A 19,724-nucleotide genomic window follows, 5' to 3' on the forward strand; every position below is an offset into this window, starting at 1 on the left:
TTTTTGATGCTTTCTTAAATATGTATAAGTACCACCTCATGAAAAAACGTGATTTTTCTTTTTCTTTTTTAAATATATACTTTGAAAACATTAATAATTCTACCGTCTTGAATGATTTCCATAACATTTTTTTTTTTTAGGGAAGATTTCCATAACAAATGAATTGTTATGTATGATGATGATGTATCGAATTTTATTTATTTTTTATACATTCTTTTTAGAGCGCATTTTTATTTTTTTTTATACATGTGTTTAGTTAAATTACACTAGATGTCATTTTGTTAAGTTTGCTCTTAAAATATCTACACGGTTTACATGTGATTCGATGTATTATCACGGAGGTCAACAATTTATGATATTAAAGAGGGCAACATTTCAACATTCTTTGACAAATGACAATGCTGCTGCATTTGAGACATCAATGGAGAGATATAGAGAGATAAAAAGTGAGACAAAGAAGAATAACATTGCATAGAACACCAACACAGCTCTAAGTACTTGTTGTAGAAGTAGAAACTTGCAGTACATCTCATTCTAAACGAGTGAGATAGTGACATGGTTGGTGACCATTTGTAAAAAAAATAAATGTAATATGTATCTCAAAACTCTACTCACTCATTTTTTTATTTGTTTCTGTCCAAGTGACATTGATCATGTAACTGTGTCATTTATGAGAACAATAATAACTATGAACTTCTACTAATAAGGAGCAACATCAATATTCGTTGACATTTTAAGCAATTTTTAAGTTTTGATCTACTGATATTATTTATCAAAGTAATCTGCCATAATAATTTCTAAGTTAAAATTATGATGAACCATGAATCACCTATAAATATAGAAGTGGTCCAACAGAATAATTCTATGGTGCTACAATTTTGTTTTTGAATAAGCAATGCTACAATTATAAAAAAAAAATTAAGTGATTTTTTTTTGTGATTGACTAAACTAAGTATAAAAAAAACATTCAAAAAAAGTTAATAAAAATATTTTATATACTTAAAAAGCCCACAAGGGTTCTACGGAGTAATCGAAGTATTTCGTGTACCAGTCAAAAAAACCACATGAAATGTTTGAACCATTGTGCAATCCCTTATGTAACCTTGAAAGCTTTGAATTAATCTAACTGTAACACAGGCCAGGTACATCAACTAAAAAAGGAAAAATCGTAATTATCGATAGATCCAGCAGGGCATTTCGTAAATTTCGATCGTAACAACGTAACAAATCACGTAACTCCGAAAAAACAGACACATACGCCAACTTTTTCCTTCATCCTAAACACCTTGCAGAAACACTCACAAAACAAAAACCTTGAAATTTTCAAAACAACCTTGTTTATTTTTCCGACATAGATCGGAAAATTTCAAAACCTTAATTTTTCCGAAGATGATGCACATGACATTATATTGGGGAAAAAACGTGACACTATTATTTGATTCATGGAAAACCAATTCATGGACGAGTTATCTACTGAGTTTAATAGCGTGCTTCATTATTGCAACATTCTACCAATATCTGGAAAATCTTCGGATTCGGTTGAAGTTTTTCTCCGGTGAAGGGAGAACAACTCCGGTGCCGGAGATTCGGACTCCTCTTCTTGGATTGAATAAGGTTTCGAGGAACAAGGTTGTTGAGTCGGTTTTATTTGGTGTGAATTCGGCTATCGGGTATTTGTTGATGTTGGCTATAATGTCGTTTAATGGTGGTGTTTTTTTGGCTATCGTGGTCGGATTAACGTTTGGTTACTTCTTGTTTAGGAGTCAGGGTGACGAAGAGGCTGCGGTTGTTGTTGATAATTCTTGTGCATGTGCTTAGTTTGTGTGTTTTTTGTGGTTGAAATTCATTTGTTGTAATGATCACTTGTGAATTGGTTTATAAATTATATTCTCTTTTTCTGCGATTTTTCTGTTGTATGTTCTATTCTGTATCATCAAAATGAAATAGTGGTAGTAATATGCGTTGGAGTTTTTGGTTCTTATTAAAGTAGCAATTCTCTTCTTTTTTGTTTCGTCTTGTCGTTTTAAGCAGTGTAGCTAGCTCTATTGGCAATGCCATAATCATAGGCGAAATGAATGTCAGAATGTGTACTACTTAATTAGGGTGTGACTTATGATTACTGATTAGTAAGACGTTTCATGGACCTGTATACATGCTATGCTGCAAAAGGGTTTTGCTTTGCTGTGGACAGAATCCGTCCTGATTGGGAAGAAGGTTCTGCATGAATAAATGTAATCTTAATTGGAAGAAGGTTCTGCAATTAAATGTAATTAATGTTGAATCCTTCCCAATTGTCCTTCCAACGAGAAAAAAATGTGTAATTATGTATCATAATTCATAACAATTAAATTGCCAAGACAATTTTGTTTTAACAGGGCATAACAGGCAGGGAAAGGACAATGCTTGCTTGTTGTTGCATTGAGCATGTGTTGCGTTTCGGTCGTCATATGCATTAACGCCCTAGTGTTTTGAGGATCCTCCCAAGTCCTATCCTTGTTTTCAGAGGCCTGCTTCAACTTAAGAAGAAATTCTTCAAGTTGAAGTGGGAAAGAAAATAACACAAGGGGGAAAAACGAATAAAGAAAAACAATATGAACATATGACTATTTCAGTGATGTATTTCTACCGTTGGCAATGAACCAAATTAATGCCTAAGTTGGGAAAGCTGTTTAGCAATTGGTAACAATCTGAAAGTAAACCTAACCTATAACACGAATACAATCAAGGAAACATTCTATTACAGAAATATAGATACAACAACATACGGTCAAGCTTGAGGTTAAGAGTTGTTAAAAGATGAATCACGGCAAGCACTGCAGTCACATGGTCTTCAATTTGAGGATAATAACAGCATGCGATTCCAAAGACACACCACACGAACAGGTCCATCATCTAATTAGTTGGGGAAGAATCCTTGTCAGTGTAAAACTCATAGAATGAAAGTCATGATTCATGTAACTGAAGCATCGGAGCAACAAATAACCCAGAATTGTTGCTGCCTGCAGATCCATTTTTGTCTATGAAACAGAGAAACTCCGTAAACATGAAAACTGCTAAAATGCGATAAACAGGAACCACATTATCTTCACACACTATCGCTGATCTTCAGTTTTGAACACAGAGAGTTCACTTTCCTGCGATAAGCTCTTGTACTTAAAATTGTTAGGGAGCCATCTGTTCAGTCTCTCGGGCCAGAACCTGACACCCAAGAAAGAAGCAAATTTCGTATATTTTAATTAAACGTGTTGGGGAAAAAAGAAAAAAAAAAAAGAAACAATTATACCAAAAGAACGTAAATTTCAATAAATAATGAAAATCACATTTTATGAGATGAAAAAAGTAACAAGAACCCAAATAAATTTTGGACCTACACCAAACTAACTCTAATTTAAGTACTCGTGAATCAACGAATAATTGCAAATGAACCATCAGTATATGGTGCACTCACACATTTTAGGCAAAATTTAGCAAACTGGCTATAAGCAATAATTTTTTTTTTGTATGGCAAATGTTAGTATTTTAATTGTTAGGTTAGTATTTTTATCCCTGGCTAGGATTCAAACCGTGGACCTTTAACTCCTTAACTCCTTTAATCCCTTAGCTCAACAAGTGAGCTACCCATCTCCCTGGCTATAAGCAATAAATCAAGTTTCAAAGTACTTATTCGTCATGAATTGAGAGATCTTCCTTCTTTTCATGTTTTCCATCATTTAATGTAATGCAAACTGTGTAAGATAAGTTGCGAAGTAAAACACTTTCTAACAAGTATATAGCCATATTCTTTTGTTCTATTTCATACAAGTACTTTCCATCATTACTTTTTAATTTCTTTTGATGCCTTACTCTAGTATGAAGTGTCAACATGTTTCATGATTATATGAGATGATGTTGCCAAATGTGTTTTCTCATAAACTTTTTTTGTTTCATTAATATATAAAAAATTGTTTAATGGGAAAGTATGAGATGATGTCCTCACTGTTGCTTTTTGAGAGATCTCCCTTTTCCTTAAGTGTTTCATGCTTTCCCACAGTATTTCTGAGCCAATTCCATTTTTTTAATTTCAATGTATATGTTCTTACTTCCCACCTATAGCGGGATACAACTTAATTGTGGATGTACCTTTCTATGTAGAATGGTTTTACAATCTTCCTGTTAAGTTTTTTTATATTTCAACTAGCATTAAGTTTAAAAACACATACTCTAAAGAATAAATACTTCTACAATTGAACATTATATCAATGTATCAAAAATTGAGACTGCTTAACTGAAAAGTGTGAGTGAGGAATGCAGCAAATTTCAGCCCAAGAAATTAAGCATGATTCTAAATAGAGATGATCAAATTCAGTTGAAAATCCCTACGAAAATAGAATAGAATCAGGACTTACTTGTCCAGTCTTTCACAAATTGCCCGACGAACAGAAGAATTGAGGCCATAAGCAATTGAGTTAAAGAGGCCCTGCAGTAAATAGACAAAAGTGAGAAACCATAGGAAGATGCCATAACAGTACTTTTCACGAGGCAGCAATTGATATTCACTCTTAACTTGACATCAAATCTGAACCAAGGGATACCAGTTACATAAACTGAAAAAGCATAGAACAATTACGCAAAATGGAAAGCAATTATCTACAGTGATGCCATGCAAATCCATTGTGTATACATTAAAATATATTCAAGTGTTGGTGCAGCCGGGGAAGTTTTAATGGTATTTACGAACTCACAATCTTGCTATGAATGAAGTGAGGCTGATGATTAAATGTTTTAAAATTGCCATATCCTTTTAAACAATTGTGATTTCACCCTTTTCTAATTCTGATTAAATTGAAAGAATTGTCCTCCTAATGTTCATATGCAAAGAAACAGACCAACCATAACATGCTGTTTAAACTTTGAATTGAATTATATCCACCCACTACAAAACTAAGAGAAACTTAAATTGTTCCCACTTAAGTTAAACAAACACTGGAAACTTCCCCTAATGAGCCAGTAAAATCAAAGTTGTACTATAGCTAATATACCAGAAAGGCACACATTGTTTAAATTATTGTCATATTTTTTGTTAACTATGTTGGATAACAATGTTGAACAGGTTGTATACCCATATTTTCACACTGCAGTCACGTGTGTAAAAATATACCAAATAGAAGATATTTCAAATGAACCTGGATTACAATTGAAAGCATTTTACTGGGTCATTAACATATTATCAGGGAAGAGGTGGATAAATAGTAACTTCAACAATTTCTTTGTCCACAAGCCTGATTATTCGATAAAGTATAACTTTAACAGATGGGTCTAAAAAGATGAGTGGAACTGACAAAAGATTGTATTAAGATAAAGCAGAAAACAGTAGGGTTACTTGTAGATACCATAAGGGAAGCCGTTCCAATGTCAAGAAGTGAGAGCCAAAATATCTTGTTGTTAGGCTCAAAAAAATCATGAATCCGGTTAATAGTGCCAAAAGCCCATGATCCTATAAGAATTAGCGGATAGTATCCCCAGCGATTCAGAGCCTGCAAAGCAAAATCCATACTCAAGTATTGTTCAATTGCAACATAGATGCTACAGGTAACAACACTTTCATCATCTTAAGCAATTGGTTCAAGCATGCGTATAAATATACAAAATATACTCATGAAAATCCAAACAAAAAATGTAAGAGTTGGACATCTTTAAACAACATTAAAAAACCACAGAAGAGCGTGTTAATGGTATTTTTATCAATTAAAAAAATGAGAGAATTCTTTACGATGTAAGCATATGAGAAAATTTCCCTTTTAATTCTAAAATAAACCTTTTCCAGAATGATCGTTAAGGCATTTGAACAAAATAGCACATTACAGAGAACAAGCAACAAGAGAAAACGTAACAGGTGAAATATAAAAGGCTAAAATGATGATTATATGAAAGTAGCCAACAATAGTATAAATACCCTCATGTTGTCTCTTGTATCTGAGACATAAGCTTGGCCTGACATGCCACTTGCCATCTGAAATTTTACAAGAAACAAGGTTCAGAAAGTGACTGAACAAGCAACTTGCTTAGTTTGAAAAATAATCAGAAAATTCAGATACATACACGGGTTGCATTATTCAGCATGCGTATTACTTGCCAGTATGTAAACCCATTATATAGAATTGCACCCCAAAGTGGCAAGTAAAATGTAACAAAGTGAACTGCCTGCATAGAAAAAGAAATATGATGTTAGATGACAGGCAAAAGAAATATTACTAGAGTATTTTGAAAAGCAAAATACATAAACAAATGCAGTACGTATGCAATCCAAAGTTTCAGAAAATTTGGAGGTGTCTGTTGTTATTCTGCTTTATATTATTCATTAACATTGAAATCTTATTTTGGATAAAGCCATAAAGGGAAGCACTGTTGCGTACCAGAATTATTGCAACGTACAGAATATAGAAAACAGGAATTAAAATGCACAATAGCGGAACAAATGTGTATTATTGCTGATGAAAAAAGACAATGCAGTTTGGAAGATCCCTAACTACCAAACATAGCACCGCTCCTTCAGAGAAAGGAATTTCTCTGCCCAAACCTTCTAAGGTCGTAACTAAAATGTGACAACTTCCCCTCTCTTGCTATCCTATCCTTCATATAACCGTCATTACCCTCTAACAAACTAGCCACATCAGCAAATGCAACCAAATCCCCTATATAGTACATTAGTTGGGCTTAGGCCCAAACCCAGTATCTAACAGCATCCCTAAGCAATTAACAAAAATATGGATAGAATGCTGTTTAGAACTTTAAAATGTCAGAAAAATTTGCTCACATGGATTTTTCACAGCTGTTAATTTTAGCTGCTTTGCATGTTAATCTACATATGTTATTTTGAATTTTGAAGAATTGCAACGAGGAAAACAATCCTATCGTAGGTAAACAGGAGCTTACATTCATTGCCAATCCTTTTTGCATTTATATGATATCAAATTACATAGATTTAGAGAGAGTGAGAGAATTGACACTAGAGCATGCAATTGAGATACATATACCATTAAAGAAAGAGGATTCCCTACTTGGCGTTTATTCTAATTTTCATGAAAATCCTAATGTTTCATCTTTACTATAACAGCAGAGCTTAATATGGAGAACAAATTGTTGTTACAAATCACGCAGAGGCCAATAACACTTAACCCATGCTAAAGTTATGAAACAAAATTTTCATGCTTTAGAAAAGTTAATTTACATTTAATTCTTATATTAAGCTCACACCTCTTCTATTGAATTAAAATCCCATCATATACCATATGTAAAACCAAAATAATGATGTGGAAAATGAAATAAACAAAAAATTCTGGGAATTGTAGGAAAACAACATGTGACCTGCGTTCCTATTACTACTTGCCTTCCCTGTAAGACCTGTTTGAGACAAACACCATGTACCAAAATGTCTATGGTCATTACCAAAGGAGCGCATAACTGTCATAACCAGCGAAGTACCTATCAAAAGTTTAGAGAAAAAAACATCAAATGAGCTCTCTTCTATGCAAGTTGATAATGGAATTGAACGAAATCAAGACTAGTTGAAAGTCCTACTCTTCATGCATAACCAAAGCCATTCCATCAGCATTACTTTGTACAAGAAATTCATTTTCAAATCAAATGTCATGGGATTGGGATATCACATGACATGAAGATTATTGTAAAAATACGCCGTTTCTCAAAGCTACAATATTAAAAAGTTGATTCGTCGATAGATGCATACCCCAGACGTATAAATGGAACATAGCCTCCAAATCTTCAACATCCGTTTTGTGTTTTACAACAGTGCGGTGAAGGGTAAAAGCAATTGTTGTAGTCCAAAGGAAAGATGCCACACAAAAAAAATGTGTACTATATCCCTGAGCATAACAAAATAAACTATTGGATGGGTCCCTGTATCAAAATGAAACTTCTATCAATCACATGATGAACAGATTTAGTTGATACATACACTTGAAGAAAATTGCACTTGAACTAGCAAGTATACCCTATTATGCTGAAGAAACTGCAAAGCATATCCTGCAACAGGTGAAAATTCATAAAAGAGCATTATGGCTTAGAAGAAGAGAACATGGTGAAACCAATGCAATAGCTGATCATCTAATGCACATGAACAGACTATGATTCCCGAAGGACCTACTTCTCAATTGTAAAACAGCATTACAAATTCAAATTAAAGTGGCTAAGGGGAACAAATGACAAGAAAGATTACAAAAGCTGGTACCCTGATTAAAAAATTTACTAAAAACCAACAGTTTTCATCACCAAAATGTAGGTTTTACAAATTAGCACCAACATTGAAGTCAATAACTAGCAGGTAACAACAAGTGTTGTCAACTGTAGATGGCGGACCATGGCAGGAAGTTAAAAAGCTGCCATCATAAGACACTTTATCTGCCATAAAACGCAATGGCGCCTCAATCCTTCACAAATTGGCCATGAAAGATGTCAAAACACCGCCACCACAATCCGCCATGGCCTATATTTGACAACACTGGTAACAACTGATAAGTTTTACAAAGCATATATCAAATAGAGAAGCTTACTCTAATTACTAGCTCTGTAGCTCACTATAAATAACTATCAGTAAGCATATTAAAAGATATTGGGACTCCTAATTATTACAATAACAATGTAGGTAAACAATGAAAATTAAGCTAAAAAAATGGAGGCAAAACAGTCACGCTGAGGTTCGATCTTAGGATTAAGCAGTCCTCAAATAACCTTGGTGTAACTTAACCATTACACTGCTAAAAGTTCTAAATTGTGGTCTGCAACCGCAATTGCTGGTGCAGTATAAATATTTCTTAGAGCTCTCTGCAGCAACTGTGTCCGCATTTGTAACCACTGTTAGATAATAAGTTATTGGGCGCTTTAGGTTTCTAAGTTACTAATCGAGTCCATTAGGTTTTACTATAGATTTGCTTGTAACCTTTATTATGTAATGTCATTGTAATTAGTTCCTAACTGATAAATCTCCAAATACCAGCTTCTGCTGTAATTCGTTCCAAACTCTAATTGGCCGATTACGTCAACGATAAGCAACAATTAGAAGCTAAGTACAAAATTAAGTAACTAAGTTAACAAAAACAAAAGCGCGTTTAATCATGTGATTTCATTTCAAACTGTGCGAAGAGTTTAAAGTAATAAATAAAAAAAAATCGAAGCAATTTTTTGAAAATACAAAGAGAAAACGCAGTGTTATAGATCTGAAGCGAAGAAAAGGAAGCATACCGAAAGTGCTAGATAGAAAACGAGCTTGAAGGAAAACTTGCGAAGCTCTTTGAAGAGAAGGTAGCATAGTACAATGAAGCTTGAACCAGCGAAAGAGAGACTCGACGCGCCGACGTTTACTGCGGTGAGAATCCCACGATCGGAGGCGGTAAGTGTGGTGCTGATGGCGGCGGTGGTCGCCATTGCGGGAGGAGGAGTGAGTGATCGGCGATCAGTTTGGTTGGTTGGTTGAAGTTACAGTTGAGTGGTTAAGTGGTGAATATGGAAAAGGGAAAATGAAGTTGAAATTGAAACGGTGTTTTTGGGTTTTGTGAAACAACGATAAAACTTAATTGATTTTGAAATGAGAAATGATATTTGTACCATCAATTTTTGACAACTTTTGTGACAATCTCTATCTCATACTCACATTATTGATTTTGTGACAATCTCTTTTTTTTGCAAAATTTTGGTTGTACTAAAAGTTGTCACATAATTGGTTGTTTAAATAACACAACTCTTTTGAAATATCAATTTTGGGTAGAATCATTTTTGTCTAAACTGTTACTTACATTGCATGGGGCAATTTGACAATTGCTCCCTCTTAGATCAATTTTGTTTTATTTGCTACATGCTAGAATTTTTTAGAGGAACAAAAATATGTCACTTTTTTATAAAAAATAAAATCAAAATTCGTTATATTTATAAGCACCAAAAATAAATTTAACCCTAATTAATATTAAAAAGTTTTGTGGAAGGAATTAATATTACAAAGTTAGATACAAACTAAATTTATTTCTTTATAAATAATGTAGTAAATATATATTTACGTTATATTTTTTTCAGCTCAGATTTAAACATGTCTATGTTTTTAAATGAAAGGATTAACGTAAAAAAAATTGGTGCAAAAGATTATTTTTAAAATGTCAAACTCACATGACTTTCATTTAATTGAAAAATGGGTGTTAGAGAAGGTATTTATAAGATAAATGAGTGTTTTAAGCCACATAAATTACTCTGTCAAAAAACAAAGTCACAGAAGTTACTTGAGCGCACCCTTTCAAGTTTTTATTTTATTTTTGACTCAACCCTTTTAAGTTCAACAATGATATATCGACCTTATCACAAAATAATGCAATGATATGACGACGGTATAAGCTCTACGAATATTCCCTCCTTAACTTGCTATTTTTATTGTATTCTTAGCAAATCATTTTTTATTATTGAGCAAACTCATGAGTTAATTTTACCAACAAAAAAAAAAAACTCATTTTGTAAATACAACCAGACTATGAGACTAATATGCGGGATGGGAAAAATAATAATAAATATTCCCATTCATCTAGCTATGATTTGAAATCTAAAACTATGAACACAATCCAACAATAATTTTGTCAAATATATTATAATTTGATGAGTTGTTTGTATATTCTAGACTAGAGTTTGAAGTCATCCAAACATAAGTAATACTATTGATAATAACATCCGTGCAAACACTTCCTTCAAGCCTTTGTACTTCATCAATCCTTTACCACTTTTGAAAACTTGAGTTTCCATGTGGTAGTATAGTACTTATTCCATATGAAACATTTGCTGCAGCTCTAATATTTTTTTTTGGCTATGACATACCAACATCGACTTGATAACCATCAATCGAGATTTTAAATTATTGATTTGTCAAAATCACAATATGAATCGTCTAATCTCTATCCAACAACTCTAATAAATAGACGAAGTGATTATACGAGTCACACATGTATAACTACTTGCATCATGATTTTGAAAATCAAACTTGTCCCTTAGGAAAATATATGTAACACAACTTTTTTGTTTTCCTTTTTTCCTTTTCCCTTTTTTTTTTTTTTTTTATAAGCTATAATATTTACCTAAGTTACTTAGGTGTACTATATTGTATCTTTGTCACCATTTTCATTTACAGCAACATAAACAAATGGTCCTATAAAAACATCATCAAAATCTTGAAGTGGTTCCAAAACCTTAACAACATCACTCATGAAGGGTCTTGGATTTGGGTGATGACTCAAACATTTAAAAGCTAACATAGCAACTTTCAAAGCTCCTTTGGTAGGATATTGACCTTCAAGTCTACGGTCGATAATACGGTGCAGCTTCTTTTGATCTCTCAACATTGGTCTTGCCCATTCCACCAAGTTTTTCCCTCTACTTGATTCTGAAGACTTATCCACTACCCTTCTTCCTGTGAGCAATTCTAATAGAACCACTCCATAGCTATACACATCACTCTTTGTTGTGAGGTGACCTATATATAATCAATCGGGCAAGGGTTAATTAGATTCAAATTTTTTTTCTTCGTCTTAACCCTAAAATTATCAGCGAAAACAATCCTGATAATCTAGAGTTCGGCCAGGAGCAGCATAAAACAGGGTTAACATTTTGTATGGTAGAGTCATACCTGTCATGATGTACTCAGGAGCCGCATAACCATGTGTTCCCATTACGCGTGTCGTTACATGTGTCTCTTCTCCTTCAGGACCATCCTTAGCTAGTCCAAAGTCTGATAACTTAGCTGTATAATCCTGGATTTGATGGGAGATAAAAAAGTCCAAGTTAATAATTTTCTAATATGGCCACATGGAAGATAATTTTGTAGATGCAAGGTGATCTTTGAAGTTTATGAATAAAACAGAAAGGGAAGAGAAAAGAACATACCGAGTCTAGTAAGATATTTGAAGCTTTGAAATCTCTGTATATTACAGGTTTATCTGCTTCATGAAGAAATGCTAAGCCTTTAGCAGCTCCCAATGCGATTTTCATCCTTGTTGACCATGGCATAGTAGCAGAGTATCCTGTTTGTATTATGTTAGAACATCAACCTCGGCTCAAAAGAAAAACGCAAACAAATAACACACGAGATTTGATCAGTGAGACGTCTACGGCTACCATTACCGAGCGGATGCTATACCTTTCTATAATTCAACCTTAGGATTTATAGTGTACAAATTGTGTTTACATACTATGGTCCAATTTACAAGATTCCACTTATTAGTAAACTATGAATCATACAAACATATTAGAATAATGAAGCAAACCTTAATTATTGTGTTAGTGTGAGAGTTTCTAATCAGACTCAACAAAACTAATAGATTTAAAAAAAATAAAAAATTAAGTGTGTTTAATAATATAGAACATCAGATCAAAATTATTTGGCCATTAGATCTTGTAATTGATCAGGTTTGACTTTGAGTGAGTTTATGTACCAAAAATGATAAGTCCTAATGATTATTTAGTATCTACTTAATTTAATTTTGTGCCTTTTGGGAAAAGAGTGAAAAAATGATGAGAAAATAAGTAGAAAGTAGAAAAGAAACATACTTCTGAATAATTGATTCTCCAAGCTACCTCTTGGCATGTATTCATACACCAAAAGCCTGTGTTCATCTTCAAAACAATATCCAATTAACTTCACAAGATGTGGATGACTTAGTTGTCCAAGAAATATAATCTCTGCCTAGAAAATAAAAATATGTTCAAAACAACATTTTTTTAGATATATTTTTTCCACAAAAATTGTGGTATTTTGTCATGGAAAAAAGTAATCTTAGCATATGTTTGGTTCGGCAATGAAATTCATAAAATTCCGATGATCCATCGTGATTTTGACAAAAACTATACTTTAGAGCTTTAACAAAATCATAGTGAAACCGTAATTTTGCTCAATCAATTGCCAATCCAAACATACGCTTCGTAAACTAAAAGGGTGCATCAGAAAGCTAACCAGCCACTCTCTATGACCTTGCAAGCCATCCAAGTCCAAACATTTAACAGCTACAGTTTGAGCCTTTAACCCTTGTCTAAGTTTATCATCAACAAAACCCTTATAAACAGGTCCAAATCCACCTTCACCTAACATATTACTCCATGAGAAATTATGTGTTGCTTCTTTTAGCTCCTCAAGTGTGAATGCATGAAGTTTAGAACCAGCAAAAGAAACTGAAAGATCTTCAATAGCTTGACTTGAACTTGAATTGCTTATATCTGATAAACATAGTCTTTGCAAAGAACCTTGTTTTAGAACATGTTTCTCTGATTCCTCCAAAGGGTATTTACTCTTGTAACAATTTAGGATCAAGATCATAGACTTCCATGTTATCTTTTTAGTAGTAGTCATCTAGAATTTGTATAGTGTATGTGCAATAACTTTGTAATGTACCTTAAGCTTCTCCTTTTCAATCTAAAAAAAAATAGAAAAACGACATAAAAATGTTAATGATTGATACTTTAGGGAAAAAAATAAATGAAAGATGAGAAATTTATAGTACGTATACTTTCACCTACTACCTTGTTAGAGAAATTGTATGAGATTCCTTGACTTCTAGACCACTTGAATGTAGATGGTAATATAGAGTTGTACGATATATGCATGAATATTGATTTTTATTTTATTTATATAGTGAACACTCAAATTCTTTGTAAGCCACCGGAAAGTTAATCTCTTAAATTAGTTCATCATCTCTTATATTAAGAAACTTAAAAAATTGACTAAGTGCCTCTAAAATTATAAATATTTAGTTTCATAAACTTGATATGAATAGTAGCCTCTAAAAATTACTTGTGAATGTCAAATTAGTCTTCATGTTTGTTGGCTAAGATTCAAAAACACTACCAAAATTTTACTATACATTATTTTATTTTTTTTAAATTGAGAAGGGTGAGATTACAATGTCAAACTCTTATTGAGTTAACACATATTGAACATACTCTTCAGTATAATTGAAATGACTGATAATATACAATTTTATAATTATTTTTTTCAATTTAGTAATTTTAGGGACTAACCAGACACCATACATTTTTAGGGAGTAAAATAAGATTTCACTTTGCTTTCTTTCATAAAGTGTAACAATGAAACTCACACACTTTAAGTGCAAAAAAAAGGTATTGTAAGTCTGAACTCGCGCTCCAACATATCAAATGTCTTTGCAACTTTTTATCAAATGAGTTGTACTTATCAAAAAATTTCTTTTTGTAACTTTGATGATTGTCATATATATCTTCAATTAATTAATTATTGGTCAAGTAACTTGCCTACCTGTTGACTTCAATGTTAAACTAAACTTTCCTTCTCTAACCTTCTCTTCAAACATGTAAGTATCTCCACCTTGCATTCCCTTGCCGTCCACATATTTTGTGTTTAGCAATTCATGCACATTCTCCGGAATTTTAGCAAAATGGAAAGGTCTAACATAATTCCATTAGTGCTAAACAACAATTACATTATCAAATATGTTGTTACACACATCAAACCATTTCTTTAATCGTTCAAAGTGATGCATATTGTAGATAGATGCCTAATATTAACAATAGAAAAGTTCTTAGTGGATTTCTAAACATTTTTGGTCTAATTTGATATTTCCCAATGTTCGGTAGGTAAAGCTCTATAGGATTATTGTTGTTAGGATGTCATGATCACACGTTAGCAAATAGACAATGACACGTTGCTTTTAAATTCTAAATGTGACTCAACAAAGGGTACAGCTTCTAGAAGATAGAACTTCAAGCAAGGCATGTTCATATATAATAGGGTTTGATCTTGGAATATTAATTTTATTTAATTTTTATAATGGATTTGATGATTTTTGTTCATAGAGTCGTATAAACGCAATCAAATACGCCTACCTCAATATCAATACAGCCAAGGACTTTAGAAGGGTTTTAGGTATTATATTTTGAATCTAGTGTAAGAAAAATAATTTTAAAAAGTGAAAAAAAGAGTGTAATATGATTGGAAGGTCAAAGAAAAAGTTTAAAGTGGTGAACAAATTAATCTAATCCACAACCACTTCCATCCATCGCTCATGGAAAATGGATTATACAAAGGCTTATAGGGGCAATCATTTTATTAATTCATGTTTCACATTTGCATGCACTACCATTTCAAGTTTCAAAATGATTGTGTCAAAAAAGCGTCGAATGATTAATTTACTACAAAGAATTGGTTTTAAAAAAAATAAGAAGACAAAAGAGGTATCTTATCTATCACTTGTATCACACCATGTTCATATGGTTATTTTATTTATATTCATATGGTTAAGTTTCTATCACTTGTATCACACCATATTCATGTGGTTATTTTATTATTGATTTTTTTAAGAAGAATTGTTGGCTGTAATTTTCAGAGTCAAACAACTATTTACTCTCAATTAACATCTGTTATTTTATTTTTTTTTACCCAAAGTAACAACTTTTTTCTTGATCATCCTGCTAGTATCAAGTATTAACTCCCAATAACACATATATAGAAGCATGAGCAAGCACCTCATCAGAAAAATGCATATCTAAAATCTTCATTCCCATCCCATGCTTATCCTAGCATCGGCAAGGAAGTTGGCTCACTCAACACGTTTTCTTATGGTAGCTCTTTTAAGCTTCAAATAGTACATTTTTTTATACTTAAATATAGTAGCATATGAATACTTAAATCATTTCAAAAGATGCATAGGCTTTACTAAAATGTATATATCCTAAGCAGGGATTTTCCGGTGTATAAAACTATGCATTTAAGTTTTTTCTTATTCACGCCATAAGAATGGATATATCCTCTATTTATCCAGGCCCCTCTTTTTTATGTATAATATTTTAACTAACCCCCCCCCCCCCCCCCCCCCCCCCGTCTTTACTAACCCCTTTCTCTCTCCCACGTCTATATAGAAGACATTTGTTAAGGTATGATTCATGAGGTCAATCAATAAATCAAAACAGTGTTATGGATATTTTTAGCACTTAAATTAAGAAATCAATTACCAACTAATCACAAAAATTTAACCGGTGTTATTTGTATGAAAAGATAAATGAATATATATAAAATATTTGTATATGGACATACATATAGAGGATATTTTTGTAATTTTCTCGAGGATAAGTCCCAACACGGTATAGGGTATGATCCTTGTCTCAAAATGACCATTTGGTGACTTTCTATCCCATCTTTACGTGAGAAAATTTCTTGTCTACTAGCCTCTCAATGAGAAGATATCTCTCTTGAGGATCTCTACTTATGGATGCAAATTGACATCTCTAGGTCTTTACATTTATTTTTCACCTCAAAATTAAAATGGGTTAAAATATGTTCAACAAACCATTTTGGTCTCTAAGTGTGAGACATTGTAACTATAGTCTATAAATGTAAAAAAAAAAATACAATCACATCCCCAATGCTTCCTTTGTAAGAACTTTTATGAATTAAATTAACTATAACAATAACATTTGATTTTTAATTTTTTTTTTTTTAAGAAGCTAAACTAACCCCCTCAAATTGGCACCAGAGAGAATCGAACCACACTCCATGATCCCAAGCCTATACCACTAGGTCAATCCAAGTTGGTTCATTTAATTTTTAAATTGACTACCTAGAAATAAATCCAGAGACTAAAATGACGGATAAAAGAAACAATTGTGAATTTGTTTGCAATTTTGATGCATTTAGAGACTATAATGACGGCGTCTAAAACATTCAAGGACAAAAATTGTTGATTAACCATTAAATATTATTCCTCTATGGAACAAGAAAGATCGTCTAAATTCATGATCTGAACTCCAAACCTGATGATATGATCTCAACTTGCTCCTTAATTAAAAAAGGCTAAAATATGGTTTTAGTCCCTACAAATATGCCTCGTTTTGGTTTTAGTCCCTGTAAAAAAAAATTGTTTCTGGTCCTTGCAAAAATTTTTGTTTTTGAAAATAGTCCCTGACCCCACTTTTGTGATGATTTGCATACGTGACACATTATAACTGAACCAATTTTGTAGTTTTTGGTCCCTGCAAGGTATTTTGTTTTTAAAAAAGGTCCCTGCAAATTTTTTTGTTTTTGAAAATAGTCCCTGGAGGGACTATTTTCAAAAACAAAAAAATTTGCCGGGACCAAAAACAATTTTTTTTTAACAGGGACTAAAATCAAAACGAGGCATATTTGCAGGGACTAAAATCATATTTTAGCCATTAAAAAACTGGCAGCAAAAAAAATTAATTTTTTTAAAATATTTAAATATTTAATATTATTTTATTATAGGTGGGGGTCAACGCCGGAGGTCGTCGGAACTTTGATCGGACCACCACCGTAAGTCGTTGGCGAACCACTGACCACTGTGGTTAATGCCGGCGACGGCCGACGAACCACTATGGTCAATGCTGGCGGCGGCCGGTTGACCATTACTGACCACCCTAATATTTTAAATTACTTAATTAATAATTATAATATTTCTGAATTATAAATTATTTGGTCTTATGACCAAAATTATCATGGGCTAGAAAAAGAAACAATGTTGGGCTTGGTTATATAAAATTTATTTGGATTGAATTTACTAAAAAAACCACTTTAATAAATACTACACCTCTTCAAAATATAATACACTTTGATTTATAGATCGGATGGATATCCCAATCATTAAAATTTAATAATGGATGAATTAGATGAACATAATACTTAATGGATGGATTGGATGGTTTTTTCAACAAAACAATATTGAATTTTAATGGACTAATGAATTATTTTGATTCATCCATTAGGATCCAATCCATCCATTTTGCCACTCTATCTCAAATGCTAACAAATTGTTTTGATGATTGTGGATGAAATAGCTTAAAACTGGAGGTGATTCACGGGTGTGGAAGTTTCGAGCACCGGTTATGAACTCCCCATGTGTGTTTTTTATTGGAGTAAACTTGTACAACTTAACACTATTAATATTCTCAATTGAGCTAAGTTTTGCAGATTATATTTTAGTTCTATTGTCCGGGTAAAAGGAAAGTTAAAAATTAGACATTTAATTTCATCTAAACCGATCCAAATTCTTGTTTTAGTTCTCTAAAAAATATAGATTTTTTCAAAGGCCTTTAATATTATGTATTACTAGTAATAAGCTGACACTTCTCATTATATGCACCAAGAAATACTAGAACAAATTATAGTATATATGTAAAAATAGTACAAATATTTTTAAAAATGTAAGAAAAAAGTCAATGATTAACTCCAATTTACTCACAAATTACAAAGGATTCCCTCACCCCATCCCCTCCCCTCCCGTGCTTTTTTTCTTTCTTTTACAAACGCATCCCCTCCTAGTTCTAATACGCATAATGATGATATTGTATATTATTTCCTTATACAGAATTCTATTTCATAAACATTATGTACACTATACATACAAGTAAGTTACAACTACTTGTTATCCCTTACCAAGCAAAGAATATCTGATGAAGGAACAAAAGTACAATAAAGAAGAGTACAACATGATTAGAAAAATGAGATGCACTTGAGGCATAATAATAGTAATAGGGATATGGATAGTTTTGTGGTGGTCCACCAATTACTTTAGGTTGTCCTTGACCTGAACCTGAAGAAGGCGAAGATTTCAAAGGTGGTGGAGGAGTTTCCCCGGAAGAATGTGATGAAGGACTTGGTGGAGATGGAGGCGGTAGAGTCAACAATGGTGGTGGAAGACTTAGTGATGGTGGAGGATATGATTTTAGAAGTGGAGGAGGAGGAGGAGGAGAATTTAATGTTGTGAGTGGAAATGGAGGTGAATATGATGTTAATAGTGGAGGAGGTGGAGGATTTTGTGTTAGGAGTGGAGAAGATGGAGGGTGGGGTGTTATTAGTGGAAAAGGGGGTGCATTTGGTGTTAACAAAGGAGGAGATGAAGGATTTTGTGTTGGGAGTGAAGGAGGAGGGTGATTTGAATTTGATGAAGCAAGTTTAGGAGGTGGTGGTGAACAAATTGTAGGACATGTGACACATTCACTAATGCATAATAAACCACTTGAAGGCTCTTCAACTTTGTCCTCAATCTCCAATGTCCTATTTGCAAACAAAACCAACAACATGAATACAATATTTGTGGTCCATGCAAACCAACTTTTTGTTATGAATCCTAGATTCTTGTTATGACCCATTTGAATTAAGGAGGTATATAGATTGTGTTTGGGGAAACAAGGAAGGTGTGTTCATATGGCAAGGTGAATTGTCATATAGATAGTTAGTTTTGGCTTAGTGATTATATAGATTGAAATAATGTAGGAGAATATGGTGGCATTTCTTTATAGCTTGCATTTGGCATTTTGGAAATCAGAAGTTTGGTTTATATTCTTTGATGCTTACTTAGTGATTGAGTGTTGTGCGTGGAGGAAAAGTATTAATTCCCCTACTTTACTTTGGCCTTTAATATAAACTTATTTTAATTAAACTAGAGGTGTTTAAACTCACCAGAAAAAGAAAAAAAAGTTTATGTATTGATGAATTTTTCTATATGTGTATGTGTGTGAGAAAGCTTATCGATGAATTTTTCCACCTAAGTACTCGTAGCATAGAGACTAGAGAGTGAGGTTGATAGAGAGATCTTTAAGTATTGAGAAAAACACTCAATCCTACTTTATAGTGGATGTTTTGTAAATAAATGTGATCGGAAGGAGTACTTAATTTGTATTAAGAGGAATCCACCAAAATTTAAATTTGAACCTGCAAGTATCAT

At 32.8% G+C, this 19,724-nt stretch overlaps 4 protein-coding genes across 6 annotated transcripts; 1 reads left to right on the forward strand and 3 right to left on the reverse strand.

The window, feature by feature from the left end:
• The first annotated feature begins 1,228 nt into the window (after window positions 1-1,228).
• LOC11428763 (copper transporter 5) lies at window positions 1,229-1,981 on the forward strand. Its single transcript, XM_003588853.4, has one exon. It carries the CDS (start codon window positions 1,390-1,392, stop codon window positions 1,816-1,818), a length of 429 nt encoding a protein of 142 aa, XP_003588901.1. The 5' UTR covers window positions 1,229-1,389; the 3' UTR covers window positions 1,819-1,981.
• Window positions 1,982-2,577: 596 nt separating this feature from the next.
• On the reverse strand, window positions 2,578-9,542 carry LOC11436011 (G-protein coupled receptor 1). Of its 2 annotated transcripts, none has more exons than XM_039832299.1 (9): window positions 9,238-9,455; window positions 7,955-8,022; window positions 7,727-7,862; window positions 7,367-7,461; window positions 6,079-6,180; window positions 5,933-5,989; window positions 5,370-5,513; window positions 4,386-4,456; window positions 2,578-3,198 (listed from the first exon to the last, which is right to left on the reverse strand). In XM_039832299.1, exons 1-9 carry the CDS (start codon window positions 9,302-9,304, stop codon window positions 3,093-3,095), a joined length of 846 nt encoding a protein of 281 aa, XP_039688233.1. In that variant the 5' UTR covers window positions 9,305-9,455; the 3' UTR covers window positions 2,578-3,092. The 2 variants fall into 2 exon arrangements, with proteins under 2 accessions (XP_039688233.1, XP_024631063.2); XM_024775295.2 differs by having other exon boundaries at window positions 2,590-3,198; window positions 7,727-7,896; window positions 7,991-8,022; window positions 9,238-9,542.
• A 1,054-nt stretch (window positions 9,543-10,596) lies between these two features.
• On the reverse strand, window positions 10,597-13,696 carry LOC11436012 (serine/threonine-protein kinase RIPK). Of its 2 annotated transcripts, XM_003588855.4 has the most exons (6): window positions 13,537-13,696; window positions 12,974-13,429; window positions 12,571-12,706; window positions 11,908-12,044; window positions 11,651-11,774; window positions 10,597-11,497 (listed from the first exon to the last, which is right to left on the reverse strand). In XM_003588855.4, exons 2-6 carry the CDS (start codon window positions 13,364-13,366, stop codon window positions 11,121-11,123), a joined length of 1,167 nt encoding a protein of 388 aa, XP_003588903.1. In that variant the 5' UTR covers window positions 13,367-13,429; window positions 13,537-13,696; the 3' UTR covers window positions 10,597-11,120. The 2 variants fall into 2 exon arrangements, with proteins under 2 accessions (XP_003588903.1, XP_024631062.1); XM_024775294.2 differs by lacking the exon at window positions 13,537-13,696 and having other exon boundaries at window positions 12,974-13,514.
• Window positions 13,697-18,147: 4,451 nt separating this feature from the next.
• LOC11436014 (proline-rich receptor-like protein kinase PERK2) lies at window positions 18,148-19,271 on the reverse strand. The gene has a single exon (XM_003588857.4). It carries the CDS (start codon window positions 19,147-19,149, stop codon window positions 18,430-18,432), a length of 720 nt encoding a protein of 239 aa, XP_003588905.1. The 5' UTR covers window positions 19,150-19,271; the 3' UTR covers window positions 18,148-18,429.
• Window positions 19,272-19,724: the final 453 nt, after the last annotated feature.

This window comes from Medicago truncatula, chromosome 1, assembly GCF_003473485.1.
Source record: "Medicago truncatula cultivar Jemalong A17 chromosome 1, MtrunA17r5.0-ANR, whole genome shotgun sequence".
Taxonomy (NCBI): Eukaryota; Viridiplantae; Streptophyta; class Magnoliopsida; order Fabales; family Fabaceae; genus Medicago; species Medicago truncatula.

Coding starts and splice junctions, on each gene's coding strand:
- LOC11428763 (XM_003588853.4), top strand. CDS start 1,390: ATGATGCACATGACATTATATTGGGGAAAAAACGTGACACTATTATTT.
- LOC11436011 (XM_024775295.2), bottom strand. CDS start 9,420: ATGGCGACCACCGCCGCCATCAGCACCACACTTACCGCCTCCGATCGT. Junction 8,023..9,237: donor TTTTCTATCTAGCACTTTCG/GTATGCTTCCTT, acceptor CACCTGTTGCAG/GATATGCTTTGCAGTTTCTT. Junction 3,199..4,385: donor ATTTGTGAAAGACTGGACAA/GTAAGTCCTGAT, acceptor CTTGGGTGTCAG/GTTCTGGCCCGAGAGACTGA.
- LOC11436012 (XM_003588855.4), bottom strand. CDS start 13,366: ATGACTACTACTAAAAAGATAACATGGAAGTCTATGATCTTGATCCTA. Junction 11,775..11,907: donor CAAATATCTTACTAGACTCG/GTATGTTCTTTT, acceptor CATCAAATCCAG/GATTATACAGCTAAGTTATC. Junction 11,498..11,650: donor TCCTGAGTACATCATGACAG/GTATGACTCTAC, acceptor GATTATATATAG/GTCACCTCACAACAAAGAGT.
- LOC11436014 (XM_003588857.4), bottom strand. CDS start 19,149: ATGGGTCATAACAAGAATCTAGGATTCATAACAAAAAGTTGGTTTGCA.